At 36.6% G+C, this 14731-nt stretch overlaps 1 protein-coding gene across 2 annotated transcripts in view; it reads left to right on the top strand.

Moving 5' to 3' along the window:
- INSC (INSC spindle orientation adaptor protein) overlaps positions 1–14731 on the top strand; it is a 143225-nt gene that overhangs the window by 54629 nt on the left and 73865 nt on the right. For both annotated transcript variants that reach the window (XM_058159126.1, XM_058159135.1), the window contains one exon: positions 13356–13701. In XM_058159126.1, coding sequence (XP_058015109.1) covers positions 13356–13701 — 346 coding nt within the window. The remainder of the gene's footprint in view (positions 1–13355; positions 13702–14731) is intronic.

Below are 14731 nucleotides of genomic sequence, written 5' to 3'. Positions count from 1 at the left end.
TGAACAAGCTCAAGTTTTCCTTTTTGGTTTATCCTGTCAAGGTAATGTTGGGAGGAATCTAAATGAATTTTGGAAAGAAGTAAAGCTACCTATTTGCACACAATGCTAAACAAACCAGAGGAGCCAAGTGAGACTGATGGAGCAGCAATGTTACTATAGCTGCTCTCCAGAATAAACTTAGTCCACATATTTTGAAGCATTTTTAGGCAAAGAAATATTTTCATTTTGGCAAATAGCACATATTAGTAATTTATCCTTTGACTCATACTTGCAGTAGCTGGTTTGCACAAAAACCAATTTATAAATATAAACATGCAAAAAAAATAGTCACATGCAAATGATTTATTTTGGAAATTTGCATACAGGAGTCTTGATTGAATTGATTCTACTGTATGGACATCCTTATGTGTAGGGTGAACCATTCAATGATTAGAAAAAGAAAAATGTTTAATCAATAAGCCAACCCTGCAGTACTGTTTTTTCATTTCATTTCATTTATTTGAATTTATGATAGCCACCCAACTCCAATGGAGTTTATACTACTTAATATAGACAATGTAAATCAATTTAGATTAATTATGTGCCATCAGGTCAATGCTGACTCACAACCATGTAGATAGATTTTTCTCTCTGTGACAATCTGTTCCTCACCTGGTAATACAGACCTTCCAATGGTACACTCATCACCACTGTAAATGAGTCTATCCATCTTGCTGAGCTGTGGTGGCACAGTGGTTAGAATGCAGTACTGCAGGCTACTTTTGCTGAGGTGGGTAAAATGAGGACCCAGATCGTTAGGGGCAATATGCTGACTCTGTAAACCGCTTAGAGAGGGCTGTAAAGCACTTTGAAGTGGTATATAAGTCTAAGCGCTATTGCTGCTGGTCATCCTCTTTTCTCCTTTCTTAGCAATAGACTCTTCTCCAGAGATCTACGTGTTTGCATAATATATTTGAAGTAGGATAAGTTGAGCCTGGTCATTTGTGCCTTGACTCTGGGTTTATTTGTTTGATGATGACCCATTTGTTTGTTTTCTTATCTGTCCATGGAATTCTTAAGTGTCTTCTCCAGTAACTCCAAATAAATAATGTGCATCCAGGGGCTTTGAGTATGGTAACACTGAAAGGCAAACGGGATATTGTATCCAAAAGAGCCATTAATGGCTGCAGAGACTCCTCTTTTCTTGGTCTGAGATCACAATTGCAATAGTGCCAAAGTTATACCTGGGAGAACGTTTGCAGTACTGGGTTAAAATGAAAGGACAATTTTACAATGATCAAACAAGGATAATGGCAATAATTTAAGATACCTGTCGGTTATGTTTCATTCCCTTTTTATATTGTAAGTATAAAGATTTTTCGAGGTTGAACTCCACCACATATAATGTGGTGGAAATAATTTACTCAACAAATTCTGGCAAATGGAGAAAATCCAACATAATTTTTCTATTTCCAAAGCTAGCAGGATACATCAAGTGTTTTATCTCTTGCAAGAGAAGGAAAAAAGGAGCATTAGTGAAAATAACAATTTCCATTCATTCTAGACCCTAAAACCATCTATTCTCTTCCTACTCTCTCATTCAGCAAAGTCCACAGAGAGGGTAAAAATATGAAAAATGGTGGGCACATAATAAGCAGAATTATATGGGGATGCTAAGCTTGTTTTCCCATTAATGTTTCAGATTAACATATATTAACATTAATCTGTTTTATATTATACTGTAGCTATAGTTCTAAACACTAATTTCAGCCTTTTTAAACAAATGCTGTTTATTTAAAAACTGCTTTCTCTCAAAGTTCAAAATTTGTAACTAATTTTTTAAAAGTGAGTTCCTGGTGATGAGGTGGCTTCAGGAAGTTTTTTATTTTATTTTTTATTTTATTATTTCACAATAATTTCTCTTCTCCTGAACAAGTGCATCTTTCAATGTTCGCTTGTCTTCTTGAAAAAAACAACAACCTGGGAATAATTCTTTTTTTTCTTCAGGGGAAGAATGCTCCCCACTCAGCATTCCTATAGAAAGAGTTTGAGTTCTGTGCTTGTTATCTCTGATCAGTAGCTGACCAGGAAATAATACATTTTTAGCTCTAGAAAGAGAAACCCATTAGCACTAAGTAACGAAGCATCTTTGGTTCTGGGAGGGATAAATCTTAAGGAACAGCAGCCAAGAATAAGAGACAGGATTTGCAGGGAAAGGCAGAAACAAAGGCAGACAAAACACTAGCTAATTGCAGCAAAAATCCACGACTCTTATCAACCAAAATATTCAAATGACCTGTAAATGAGCAACATGAACATGATCAGCATTAGGATCTCAGCTGACTTGAGACAGTTGGCATCCAGAATAGATGACTGTAGCATTATTTTCTTCTGATTAAAAGAAAACATTTCAGGGTGAGATGGCTAGGCATGTATAGTAATTACAGAGAATTATATAATGCCTTTTTAAAATTCCTTCCTAAAATGGTCATATCCCATTGTTCCAGTGAAGGACTGTATGTAATCATTTAAAAACTCATCCTTTGTCTCAAGAGTAAATTTACTGCTAGTAGATCAGATGGAGGAAAATGCCATTAGCTGTATTTGAACTTTGATCCAGCTTTTCAACTCTTGATGCAAGGAAATTAATACTGTAAGGGAATTATAGTAGACTAAGGGATAAATGTCTGTTAAAAACAAGATTTTAGAGCAGTGTAAGTACTTAAACCAGATTATCCATGTCATCTCTAGCTCAGATAAGAAAGAAGCTTGTAAAGGATTTTGAAAAGCTTTTGGCCCACCATGTGATAAATGATATACATTCCAGATATATTCCAGAAATGTCATGTGGGCTGGTTTCAGGATAACAATTGGAGATTGTCTTTCTTTCCCTCTCATTCAACACCATCCATCCAAAGAGGTTGGACAGCCATTTGTCTGAAATGGTATAGGGTCTCCTGCTTTAGCAGGAGTTGGACTAGAAGACCTCCAAGGTCCCTTCCAACTCTGTTAATTCTGTGTTCAGTGGGAAAAACAGCCATCAGTTCTCTCCTGAAGTTGAAGTAGACAGGGTTGGATTAATTTTTCCTATTTATTGATTTACTTATTTATTTCTCTTTAACTCCTATATAATCACAAGAATCTATATAATCACAAGAATCTAAAGTAAAGGTAAAGGTTCCCCTTGCACATACATGCTAGTTGTGGCCGACTCTAGGGGGCAGTGCTCATCTCCGTTTCAAAGCCGAAGAGACAGTGCTGTCCGAAGACGTCTCTGTGGTCATGTGGCCGGCATGACTTGATGCCAAAGGCGCATGGAACGCTGTTACCTTCCCACCAAAGGTGGTCCCTATTTTTTCTATTTGCATTTTTATGTGCTTTCAAAACTGCTAGGTTGGCAGAAGCTGGGACAAGTAACGGGAGCTCACCCCGTTATACACCTGCACTAGTGATTTGAACCGCCGAGTTGCCGATCTTTCAATCGACAAGCTCAACGTCCTAGCCCCTGAGCCACCACGTCCTTTTATGTGACTGTATGTATGTGACTGAACTGAAAGCTAATTAATCAAGTGAGGATTTTCCTGATTTCAAATTGAACTTGGTCTTCCCAGTTTGAAACACTGGAAGCATCTCCAGCATAAGCATGTTCTAGTTCAGGGGTTAGCAACCTGTGGCTCTTTCACCCCTCTGCTGCAGCTCCCTGTCACTCAAAATATGTGTCACAACCGCCAATGTGCAACACCCGCTGGCATGCAATTTACTGAGCTTTTCAACCCCCGGAAGGCCTACCATGGATAAATCCAAGAAAAGAAAAGTTTCAGAAGAAAACATAACATTTAATTCAACTACATATGCTAGTTGTGTGACCGCTCAAGAAATAGCCACACATGGGAAGGGTTTTGTGGCTCCCAGTGTTTTCTTTTCTGTGGGAAACTGGTCCAAATGGCTCTTTGAGTGTTTAAGGTTGCAGACCCCTGTTCTAGTTGATCAATATGGGTCAAATGCTTTATAGAATTACATGGATATTAAGAATAGTATGGCTGTAGAAGCATGAAGCATTGCATAAATCATAATTAAATGTAAGCTAATTTTGTCAATTGTTTAAACTGAACATACTAATTTAAGCAGTGGATTTGGATTGAGATACTTGGGTTCAGATTTACATGCAACCATGAGCTCTCTTGGTGACCGTGAATCTGCCACAATTTTTCTGCATATCCTATCATACAGATTTGTTATGAAGAAAGAATAAGGGCTGGATATGACACTCAATTCTTTGAAGGGAACATCACAGTTCTCTCTTTTTATCACTTACACACCATAATGGAAATTCTTTTTTTACAATTTTTCTATTTCTTAAGGTACATACATAGTAAACTGAATATATGAAAAATGGCACATGTAGAGATGGTATGTTTTGTAAATGAATGTAGTTTCAAGCTTTTAATATTTACTGCAGCCTTGCAAATGTTTTTCATTGGCTTCGCTTGTGTGCCATAAGCATTGCATGAAAGTTCCATGAAAGCATGAGACTTTGTCACTCAATTATTTGTGAGTGTAAAACTGTCAAGCATACCAAAATGTAAATGAAAAGCTGAATAAATGAATAACTGGGAAATGATGTTCTAGCATCTTTTAAAGAAAAAAAATAGATCAACTAAGATAAGTCTTATAGATAAGATAAGATAAGATAAAATAAGTTAAGACTGCTACAATGTCCTACCTGTTAGTGACTACTTCAGCTTCAACCTCAATAATACTCGAGCAAACAATAAATACAAAATCAAGGTAAACTGTCCCAAACTCGATTGCAGAAAATACAACTTCAGCAACAGAGTGGCCAACGCCTGGAATGCTTTACCTGACTCCATTGTTACATCCTTAAACACAGCTTCAACCTTAAAACTGATAAGCGCACCAGTGTGCCTACCATCCCTGTCCTACTGTCCCCATTTTTTTTGCATCATTTCCTATGTTTATGTCCATGTATATACTTATACCTGTTATCTTGTACATGTTTGATGAAATAAATAAATAAACAGTGCATCTTGGATTTGTGCAAATAAAAGCTCACAGCACAAATTGTATGACCACAGGGAAAAAAACCCTCTCTAACCATTTAATTGGCAGGATCTGATAGCGATCCATTAAAAATAATGGGAATAAGAGTTAGAGGAAGCAATAGCATTATATCAGGGAGAAAAGATGTTATTACTGCCTCATATATCTGTCTATTTCCTGACTGTGCGCTTTTTATGTGTTTAATCAGTAAATTCCATTGAGTTCTGCTCCCAGAAAAGTCAATGTAGCATTGCGGTCTATGTGATTTAAGGCATAAACTAAACACCAGTTAAAACTGAGCCATTACTCATAACCCTATTTATGCTGCTGTCTTTAATGAAAAGTTCAGGCTTAATTAATAAGATAATAGGTTATGATGTTTTCAGCAGTCCAATTGTTATATACATATATCATACTTTCATGTGATATAACTGGATTAAAGGTGGAAACCTAAAATTGGGTTTAAGACCTACCAGTTTTATTTTTACTTTAAAACTATAGCTATTTTTAAAATAAATAAATAAATTGCATTACATTCTTAAATTGAACAACTAGAAAATTGGTCTAGCAGTCTCCTCATATTAAATAAAAGAATAATTTATTTCAATCCATCTCTTTAACTTAATTTGAATTTCATGCTATATATTTTAAAAGATATTTATATTTTTATCTTCAGAGTGGTAATCTAAATTATTACAGAAGGACAATACATAGGAACTATTTACAGCCTAAAGCAATAATACTTTAATTCAACTAGAAAATGTGACTGTCTTTGTTTAGACATATAATTTATTTTGTTAACTAAAACGTTTTGGAATGAATTGCTTGGCATACAATAGAAATGTTCGATTTTTAAAGACTGTTCTACAGCATAATACATATGGATCTGAAGATTGGCTAGGAAAGTTATATTTTAAATGTATCTCAGCATCTATCAATGGAAACAGAACATATTGATATGCACTTTGGAATTACATCCAAATCAAGCTTACTTCAAAATATCAGCTTTGTTATAAATGAAAGGGAAGATAGAATATATTATTATTATTATTATTATTATTATTATTATTATTATTATTATTATTATTATTATTATTATTATTATTATTATTATCTCTTTTATTCATTAAACATGAAACTCAGTCAATTGAACGTTTAAAAATGTGTCACAAATACAATTGACTGGTGCTAATGGTTGATACGGGTTGCTGGCAGTGTCCTAGGTATCAACCAAGTATCTTTTTAAAGTATATGATGCTCTGAGTAGCGCAGTTTTTTGCAGTTCTGCTGGTGTTATTGCAGGAAGCTGCAATTTCTTGATGTGTTTTGTAAAATTCTTGGACATACCAAGTGACCCGATGACAATGGGTATCACTGTTGCATGTTTCATCCATAGTCATGTAGTTTTGATGGCCAGGTCGCGATATTTCATGATTTTTTCCAGTTCTTTTTCTTCAACTCTGGCATCTCCTGGTACAGTGATATCAATAAACTGTATGCTTCGGCCCTCAACAACTGTGATATCTGGTGTGTTATGTTCCAAATGATGATCCGTCTGTATTCGAAAGTCCCACAAGATCTTCATTGTCTCATTTTTGATTACTTTTTCCACTTTGTGCTCCCATGACTTTTCGGATACAGATATGTTGTATTTTTTACATAATGATCAGTAGTAGACTAATGATTAGTAGACTAATTTAACAACTCAATCATGTCTAGCTTTGTGATCAGTTTGCACAATTTTGCTGCACTCACATATTAAGTGAGTTGAAACAGTTTCAACTTTCTCGTTGCAAAGTTGGCAGTTTGGATTGTCAGTGGATTTTTGTATCTTCGCTTTCATGGCATTAGCTTATAGTGCTTGTTCTTGAGCAGCAAGTATTAAACCTTCCGTTTCTTTCGTGATGGTTCCTCTCTTAAGGCATGCCCATATCAAGCTGTTAACATACTTTCCTTCAATGTTTTTCAAGTGCTGTCCATGCAGGCAGTGTTATTGCAGTGTTATTACATTGTTTTATTATTAAAATGTACACTTCCTATATCTGAAGATCTGAGGTTAACCAAGTTAAAGCTGGTTCATCAAAAGTTGTATTTAGGGTGTATTCGACTCTCCAAAGAATGCATTTGAAAGGATGGATTTCAGCTTTTCTATATTGGATAGATAAAAAAAATGTGATGATTCCCTGCCTCGTATGATGTGGTCATGTAAAATGACAAGAAAATCATAATCAGTTTTTAAAATTTAAGGTGCAAATCCCTCAATAATGTACCAGCAATATTTTGTATGAAGATTAAATCTATCTGTCTGTCTGTCTTTCTTTCTTTCTTTCTTTCTTTCTTTCTTTCTTTCTTTCTTTCTTTCTTTCTCTCTCTCTCTCTCTCTCTCTCTCTCTCTCTCTCTCTTTCCTTCCTTCCTTCCTTCCTTCCTTCCTTCCTTTCCTCCTTCCTCTTCATCTCCATCTCCATCTTCATCTTCATCTCCATCTTTCTTTCTCCTCCCTCCCTCCCTCCCTCCCTCTCCCGCTCCCTCCCCCCCTTTCTTCCCATGCTATTTTTAAATACTTTCAGCTTTGTTTAATGAAACGTAATTAGGTTCTCAGTCTAGAGCACTACTGAGGGGAACAAAAATGGCAGTGCTCTTTTTACTGCTGTCAGACTGGGCTCAGAATGATTGCCAGCATAACACTTCTAACAATCATAGCTATTTTACCCTTGTAAGCTTTCTGACTGCTAGTTCACATATTGATTTTAATTTTAAGGAAGTAATATAAAATATAGGTAGGCCTTAAGCTATGAATTTATAGCTTTTTTTAAAAAAAAATGAGATTTTTTTTAATGGTGTGTGCTCTGAATAGCAGAATTCTAAAAGGGCTTAAGATTCCAACTGGAACTATGAATTACACCTAGGTCAGCTGCATTATATATGGGAAATATAAGTTTACTTGTGAATTTCAGCCTTTATTTTGGGCATCTGTGTTCTTCTACCCTCTCTTACACAAATACACATCCAAAATTCAAGCCAGACGTGGGTGAAATGCTAACCAGTTAGAGGAGCTGGGAAGGCAATATTTACCAACACCCTTCTGCTTGTAGGCCCTTGTTCATTCCCTCAAATCTGCTCTGGGAATTTGATAAGACAAGTTATTGGGATTGTAGGATTTAGGGAATATGACCATCCCTCAGCTTCTCCCAGCTAAAGCTCTATTGGATCTTGTTGCCTCTGCAGATGTGAGCCTTTCCATCACCAGGTCTGAATTCAAATATATTATGTGCATCAGTAGTGGGATTCAAATCCTGGCGCTACTTGTTCACTATTGGTAGCGTATGCGCTTGCTCTGTGAGCGTGCAGCACTTCTGCACATGCGCAGAAGCTTCTGCCCATGTGGATAGTGTTTTTGATGACATCTGGGTGGGTGGGTGGAGCCTCCCACTGCCGCCACTACCAGTTCGCCTGAACCAGGAGCAACCCACCACTGATGTGCATGTATTAAGAAGTATTTGAATGCACCTTAAACCATGTATCAATATTTGTGTACAACTCATCTTATTTAAGTGCAACTCTGAAACTCAGTTTCATATGAAGGCTAACTTGGATTCTAATTCTAGAATACTTAGAAACATAATCCACTAAGTTCATAGCAATACATTCCTAGGTCAACCCATCTGGAGGCTAAACAAGAGCATTTTATAAAAGTAAAACAAACCCACCAATATTTTGACAGGCCAAGAATAGAAGACAACCTTTTCAAGAGTGTTATAAAAACTATACAGTAAATAGGAAAATTGCATGTACAACCCTTTGGTTGCTGTATAGTCAGTGCAGGGTAGGAAAGGATTAAAAAAACAGATTAGTTAATCTGAAGGATGAAGAAAATGGGGTCTATGGAGATGACAAGTAACTAGAGAAACAGAATTTGAGGACAGAGTTTGAGGAATCTTTACTTAGACCTGTTGCCTTCTGGTTATAGTTTAACTGGTCCCTAAAGATAGTGGGGGGACTGAATTGAGCAAAACAAAGGGAGCTTAGGGAGGAGACAGGGTACTAGGTCATAAGGCTCCAACTATGGGTGTGGCAAGGGAGACAGGAAAAGGAGAAAGAGGTTTGGATGCAGTAAGGCAAGAGGTTCCATTGGCAGAAAGACCACTCCTGAGGAAAAGGTAAAGAGAGAAGGCACAAAACTTCCTGCAAAGGATTCTGGACCATTGGTAGTCTGTTCAGGTCAGGTAGAACCTAAGAGGTTGGAAATTTCACTTCTGAGAGAATTGGCCAGAGGATTTGGCTGGGAATGAACCATGAAGAGCCAAAAGGAAGAGAAGCTGAGAAAAGCCAAGAAGAAGAGTGGGAGGGAATAACAGAGTTGGAAGGGACCTTGGAGATCTTCTAGTCCAACCCTCTGCTCAGGCAGGAAATGCTATACAATTTCAGACAAATGGTTATCCAATCTCATCTTAAAAACCTCCAATGTTGGTTGAACTACTATATTAATTTTTATGTCAAGGTAAATTACAGTGAGGGTATTTGCCAAGGGATAAGGGAGAATCAGATTGTTTAAACAAAAGACTGAAGGAATCATCCCCTTGAGATCAATAGCTTCACACCATCAGATGATATCATTCTACCTTTGTTATATTGTTCATACTATATCTGTATACCATTTCCTAATGATGTAAGTTAAAGCTGTAAAAAGATTATAACTGGGGAGATATTTTCCCCTCTTATTTGATATCCCTGGAGGAAAGAAAGGATGTCATTCCATAGAGTTCCCCCTGCTGGTGAAAGATTTGATATTTGTTTGATGAGAATAAATACTGGAAGAGATTCTGCTTTGAAAATCCCTGGGAGAGGGGAATCAATTTCCCAATTCAGGAGTAGCATTTGTGTTTTAGCAGGGGCTACTTAGAATATACTGGGGGGGGGGAATAGGAATTTTGTGGATGCCTTTGATCACATTGTATCATTTGATTCAGACAAATGTCAAATTATATCTGTAGAATTTATTGCACGCTATATTCATCTGCATTCAGCAAAAGTCTAATTCTTTTTTTAGTAGATAATTTCACTATCTCCAAACTGGAAAAAACCCTAATTTCCATTTATAATCATTTCATTCCTTGCATTTCATAGCAGCATACAAGAAATATTTCAACAGCTGCCTTTTTTAGCAGGGGAAGAAATGGTCTTGCAAAATTATTACCTCCCTGCCTCTCAGTAACATGACTAATGTCTTCAGTCAGCTTACAGAATCCCAGCATTAAATGACCTTTAATCATGTTAGCTAATAATAAACTGGACTACAGCTGAATTTAATTTTCTGTGCTGCTCTAAGTAAATCAGTAGATTAGCTGGGCAGAAATACGACTTTTTGTTATTTGTTTATCTTAAGCTTTATGTTGAAGGATAAGAGAATAGCCTTTCCCCCTAAAATAGGTTATCAGGATTTCAAAATCCAGTGGCTCCATTCCTATTACTCTGGGGTAGTGACAGATGAGGGTGCACGCTACAATGAAGCCAGTGGTGGGTTTCAAATTTTTTTTACTACCGGTTCTGTGGGTGTGGCTTGGTGGGCGTGGCATGGTTTGGTGTTTTTGCCTAACACTTTCAGGGATTAAAATAGTTTTGTGTGACAAGCTCAGCTCCTAGTGTTAAGGAACAAAACTGTGAACAATACAATAGTAATATCATGACTGTGCTGAGAAGACAAATACTACAGCACCCCTGAATCCTACAAATCTATATTATTAAGTAGAATACATGTACTGTACAATATATGTGTATCCATATAATCACATAAACTTCAATCAATCAGAATGGAGCTGGAAGGGACCTTGGAGGTCTTCTAGTCCAACCCCCTGCTCAAGCCTCTATACCAGTGGTGGGTTTCAAATTTTTTTACTACCGGTTCTGTGGGTATGGCTTGGTGGGCGTGGCATGGCTTGATGGGTGTCGTTTTGTGGGCATGCCAGGGGAAGGATACTGTAAAATCCCCATTTCCTCCTAATCAGCTGAGACTTGGGAGGCAGAGAGTAGATGGGGGCGGGTCCAGTCAGAATTTTTACTACTGGTTCTCTGAACTAGTCAAAATTTCCGCTACCGGTTCTCCAGAACTGATCAGAACCTGCTGAAACCCACTTCTGGATGAAGCAGAAATGAAGGATTATATTTTAAATATAATTTTACTGAAAGTTAAAGTGTGAAAATGAATACAAACAAAAAATAGAATAAGAAAGAAAAACTCTACATGTTTTATTTATTTATTTTATTTATTTATTTTGTCATAACAGTATATATAAGCATAAGCATGAAATAATTATATAACCATAAGTATGTAATAACTATATGAAATTGTATACAATCAAAGGGAACATTAAGACAGGAATGGTAGGCACGTTTGTGCTCTTATGTATGCCCCTTAGAGACCTCTTAGGAATGGGGTGAGGTCAATAGTAGACAGTTTTTGGTTAAAGCTTTGGAGATTTTGAGAAGAGACCACAGAGTCAGGTAGTGTGTTCCAAGTATTAATAACTCTGTTACAGAAGTCATATTTTCTGCAATCAAGATTGAAGCGGTTAACATTAAGTTTAAATCTATTGTTTGCTCTTGTATTGTTGCGATTGAAGCTGAAGTAGTTTTCAACAGGAAGGACATTGCAATAGATGATTCTATGAGTTAAACACAGGTCCTGTCGAAGGTGGCGGAGTTCTAAGTTTTCTAAACCCAAGATTTCAAGTCTGGTGGCATAAGGTATTTTGTTGTATTCAGAGGAGTGGAGAACTCTTCTTGTAAAATATTTCTGGACACGTTCAATTGTATTGATGTCTGAAATATGGTATGGGTTCCAGACAGGCGAGCTGTATTCAAGAATTGGTCTAGCAAATGTTTTATAAGCTCTGGTTAGTAGTGTAGTGTTTCTGGAGAAGAAGCTATGTAAGATTAGGTTTACAACTCTTAAAGCCTTTTTTGCTATGTAGTTGCAGTGGGCTTTGGCACTTAGATCATTTGATATGAAAACTCCAAGATCTTTAACAGGGTGGAGGTCATCTGTAAGGTAATGTCCATCGAGTTTGTATTTAGTGTTTAGATTCTTTTTTCCATGTGTAAGACAGAGCATTTGCTGGTTGAGATTTGGAGTTGCCAAGTTTTTGACCATTCTGACACAAAGTCAGGGTCTTTTTGAAGGGTAGCTGTATTGTTGGTAGTGTTAAATAGTTTGACATTGTCAGCGAAAAGAACACAATTACTTTTAATATGGTCACAGAGATCATTAATGTATAATATAAAGAGTGTTGGTCCAAGAACACTGCCTTGGGGAATGCCGCTATTGACAGGAACAGGATTTGATAGGGCACTGCCTATTTTGACCACTTGTCTGTTTGACAGGAACACTGTTATCCAATTGTGGAGGGGTCCTGAGATGCCGTAGGATTTTAGTTTTAGGAGAAGTTTGTCATCTACCACTGAGTCAAAAGCTTTACAGAAGTCTATGTAAATTGCATCTATAATTTTTCCTTTATCAAGATTTGTAGTCCATATGTTTTTGCAGTGAAGAAGATGTAAGTTACATGATAATTTTTTTCTGAAACCAAATTGTTTATTAGAGACTAGGTTGTTTGTTTCTAGGTGGAGGATAATGGGTTGGTTGATGATAGATTCCATAACTTTACAGGTGACGCAGCATAGAGAGATTGGTCTGTAATTTTCAACTAAGCTGGGGTCTCCTTTTTTGAAGACAGGGATGACCGTGAAGGCTTTTCCAAAGATTATGCTTAGGGGTTCTGCTATATTAGTGGAAAGCTTTTTTAAGAAGTATGCACATAGTCCATCAGGTCCTATAGATAGGGATGGTTGCTTGCTTACATACTTGCTTCTGTTCAGCAAATTGAATAGAACAGTCCTCAAATATTTGGAGACTAAATGATGTGGAATGAACCTGTGAGATTCACTCACTACTGTATTTATGTCCTACCTTTGAAATGAATTGAGAAGAGTTCATACAGAACATTGTGCTCAAAAAAGAGTCGCCCTGGAACTCTCTGGAACTTGGTATCCATGCATATGAAAATCAACTCAAGGCTTTCTGCACATGCTTTCATGATTATTGATGGAATAGATTGTACCAAATATCCACCTAATTTATTTCTATCAGTAGGTAACCAGATGTCTTAGCTGAAACACAAATACAGCAGACTTGGTATGAAGAACCATACCATGCTGCTCTTTCCCTCAAATGCAGTACAACAGAAATATAATAATATACAATATTATTTGCTAAATATTATGGTGCTAAAAGTTTTTCTTTTCCTTTTTTCCCTTTTAGTATGCATTTAATTCAGATGGACTCAGTCCAACGCTGGATGGAAGACTTGAAGCTCATGACTGATAGTGAATGCATGTGTATTCTTCAGTCTAAGCCAATCAGTCTAGAAGAAGATGCGCACGGTGAATTTCCTATTTCATCACAACATGGTGCCTGTGACAACTTGCAGTTGTTGCTGAAAAGAGCTTGGATTATAAGTACTGAGCTGACCAGGATTGTTCAAAAACTGGAGAAGAATAGATGGCAGAGGGTGCACAGTATGACAGTACGAGTCAATTGTCATGTACGATCAATGATCAATGAATATAATATACTTACAAGAAATTCTTGGGAAGAAATGCACCAGGTAAAGTCAATGTAGTATTATGAAACTATTACTTAACAGTCTAGCTAAACATAAAAAAAACCCTAATTTTAAAAACAAGGAAGTCTATTACTTCATGGAACTGGAAAGAATGTGTCGGTGTTTATGTGGGTGCATAATGTACAGTATATAATAATGTCAGAACCATTATTTTGGTAGGAAGCTTCTGAAGCAGCCTTGTAAGATTCTATGAACTTAATAATTATTGCAGTTTGTATCTGGCATGGTACTTTTATTGCTAGAGAATTTTGAGTCCTTTCCTTATACTGATGGCCTTAATCTTCTTGCAAATCACTTAGAGTAAGTTGGTGGGGGTGAGGTCTTAGAAATGAAATAAAATTAGAAATTTTTAAAAAGCTAGCTCAGTTTGCATGCTTTGATTGACATCTAATCATCAGGAATTCGGTTCAAAGGACTTTACCATAATCTGTTGCTTGCAGCATTCAGATGGAGATGCCAAGAAATAAACTTGGGATTTTCTATAGGTAAATCATAGCCTTTCATATTGGGTCTATGGCCCTCTTCTTTATGCTACAATTCCTTTTTGTTTTAACTCTGGATGCAAACTTTTGAAATGTATAAAATGTGTTATTCTGCTATAACACATCCTACTTTTCTTCCATGGTTGCTAATTATGTTCTACCGTAAGATTGCCAAATATAAGAACAGGAAACCCTAATTCAGCCTTTGCTATCTTTCCACTTACTTGCTCATTTCAATAAGATCACTCAATAGAATTTCAGAATGAAAAAGTGCAGGTCATTGAGTGTATGGTTTTTTAAAAAAGAAATATGAGGGCTTGGAAAAGGATTAGCTGTGATTCCAATCCAGATCAAACTCCTATATGTTTATGAGCACTATGGATATCAGGAATACTAGAAAAAAATAGCATCTTGTATTTACATAGCAATGTGATTCTATCCTCCTCTATTGACCGGGGTGAAATCCAGCAGGTTCTGGAAAATCGGTAGTGGAAATTTTGAGTAGTTTGGAGAACCTGCAAATATTACCT

The sequence above is a fragment of the Ahaetulla prasina genome, chromosome 1, assembly GCF_028640845.1.
Source record: "Ahaetulla prasina isolate Xishuangbanna chromosome 1, ASM2864084v1, whole genome shotgun sequence".
Taxonomy (NCBI): domain Eukaryota; kingdom Metazoa; phylum Chordata; class Lepidosauria; order Squamata; family Colubridae; genus Ahaetulla; species Ahaetulla prasina.
The sequence above is the reverse complement of the archived record's forward strand: the minus strand, read 5'-3'. Positions and strand labels throughout refer to the sequence as shown.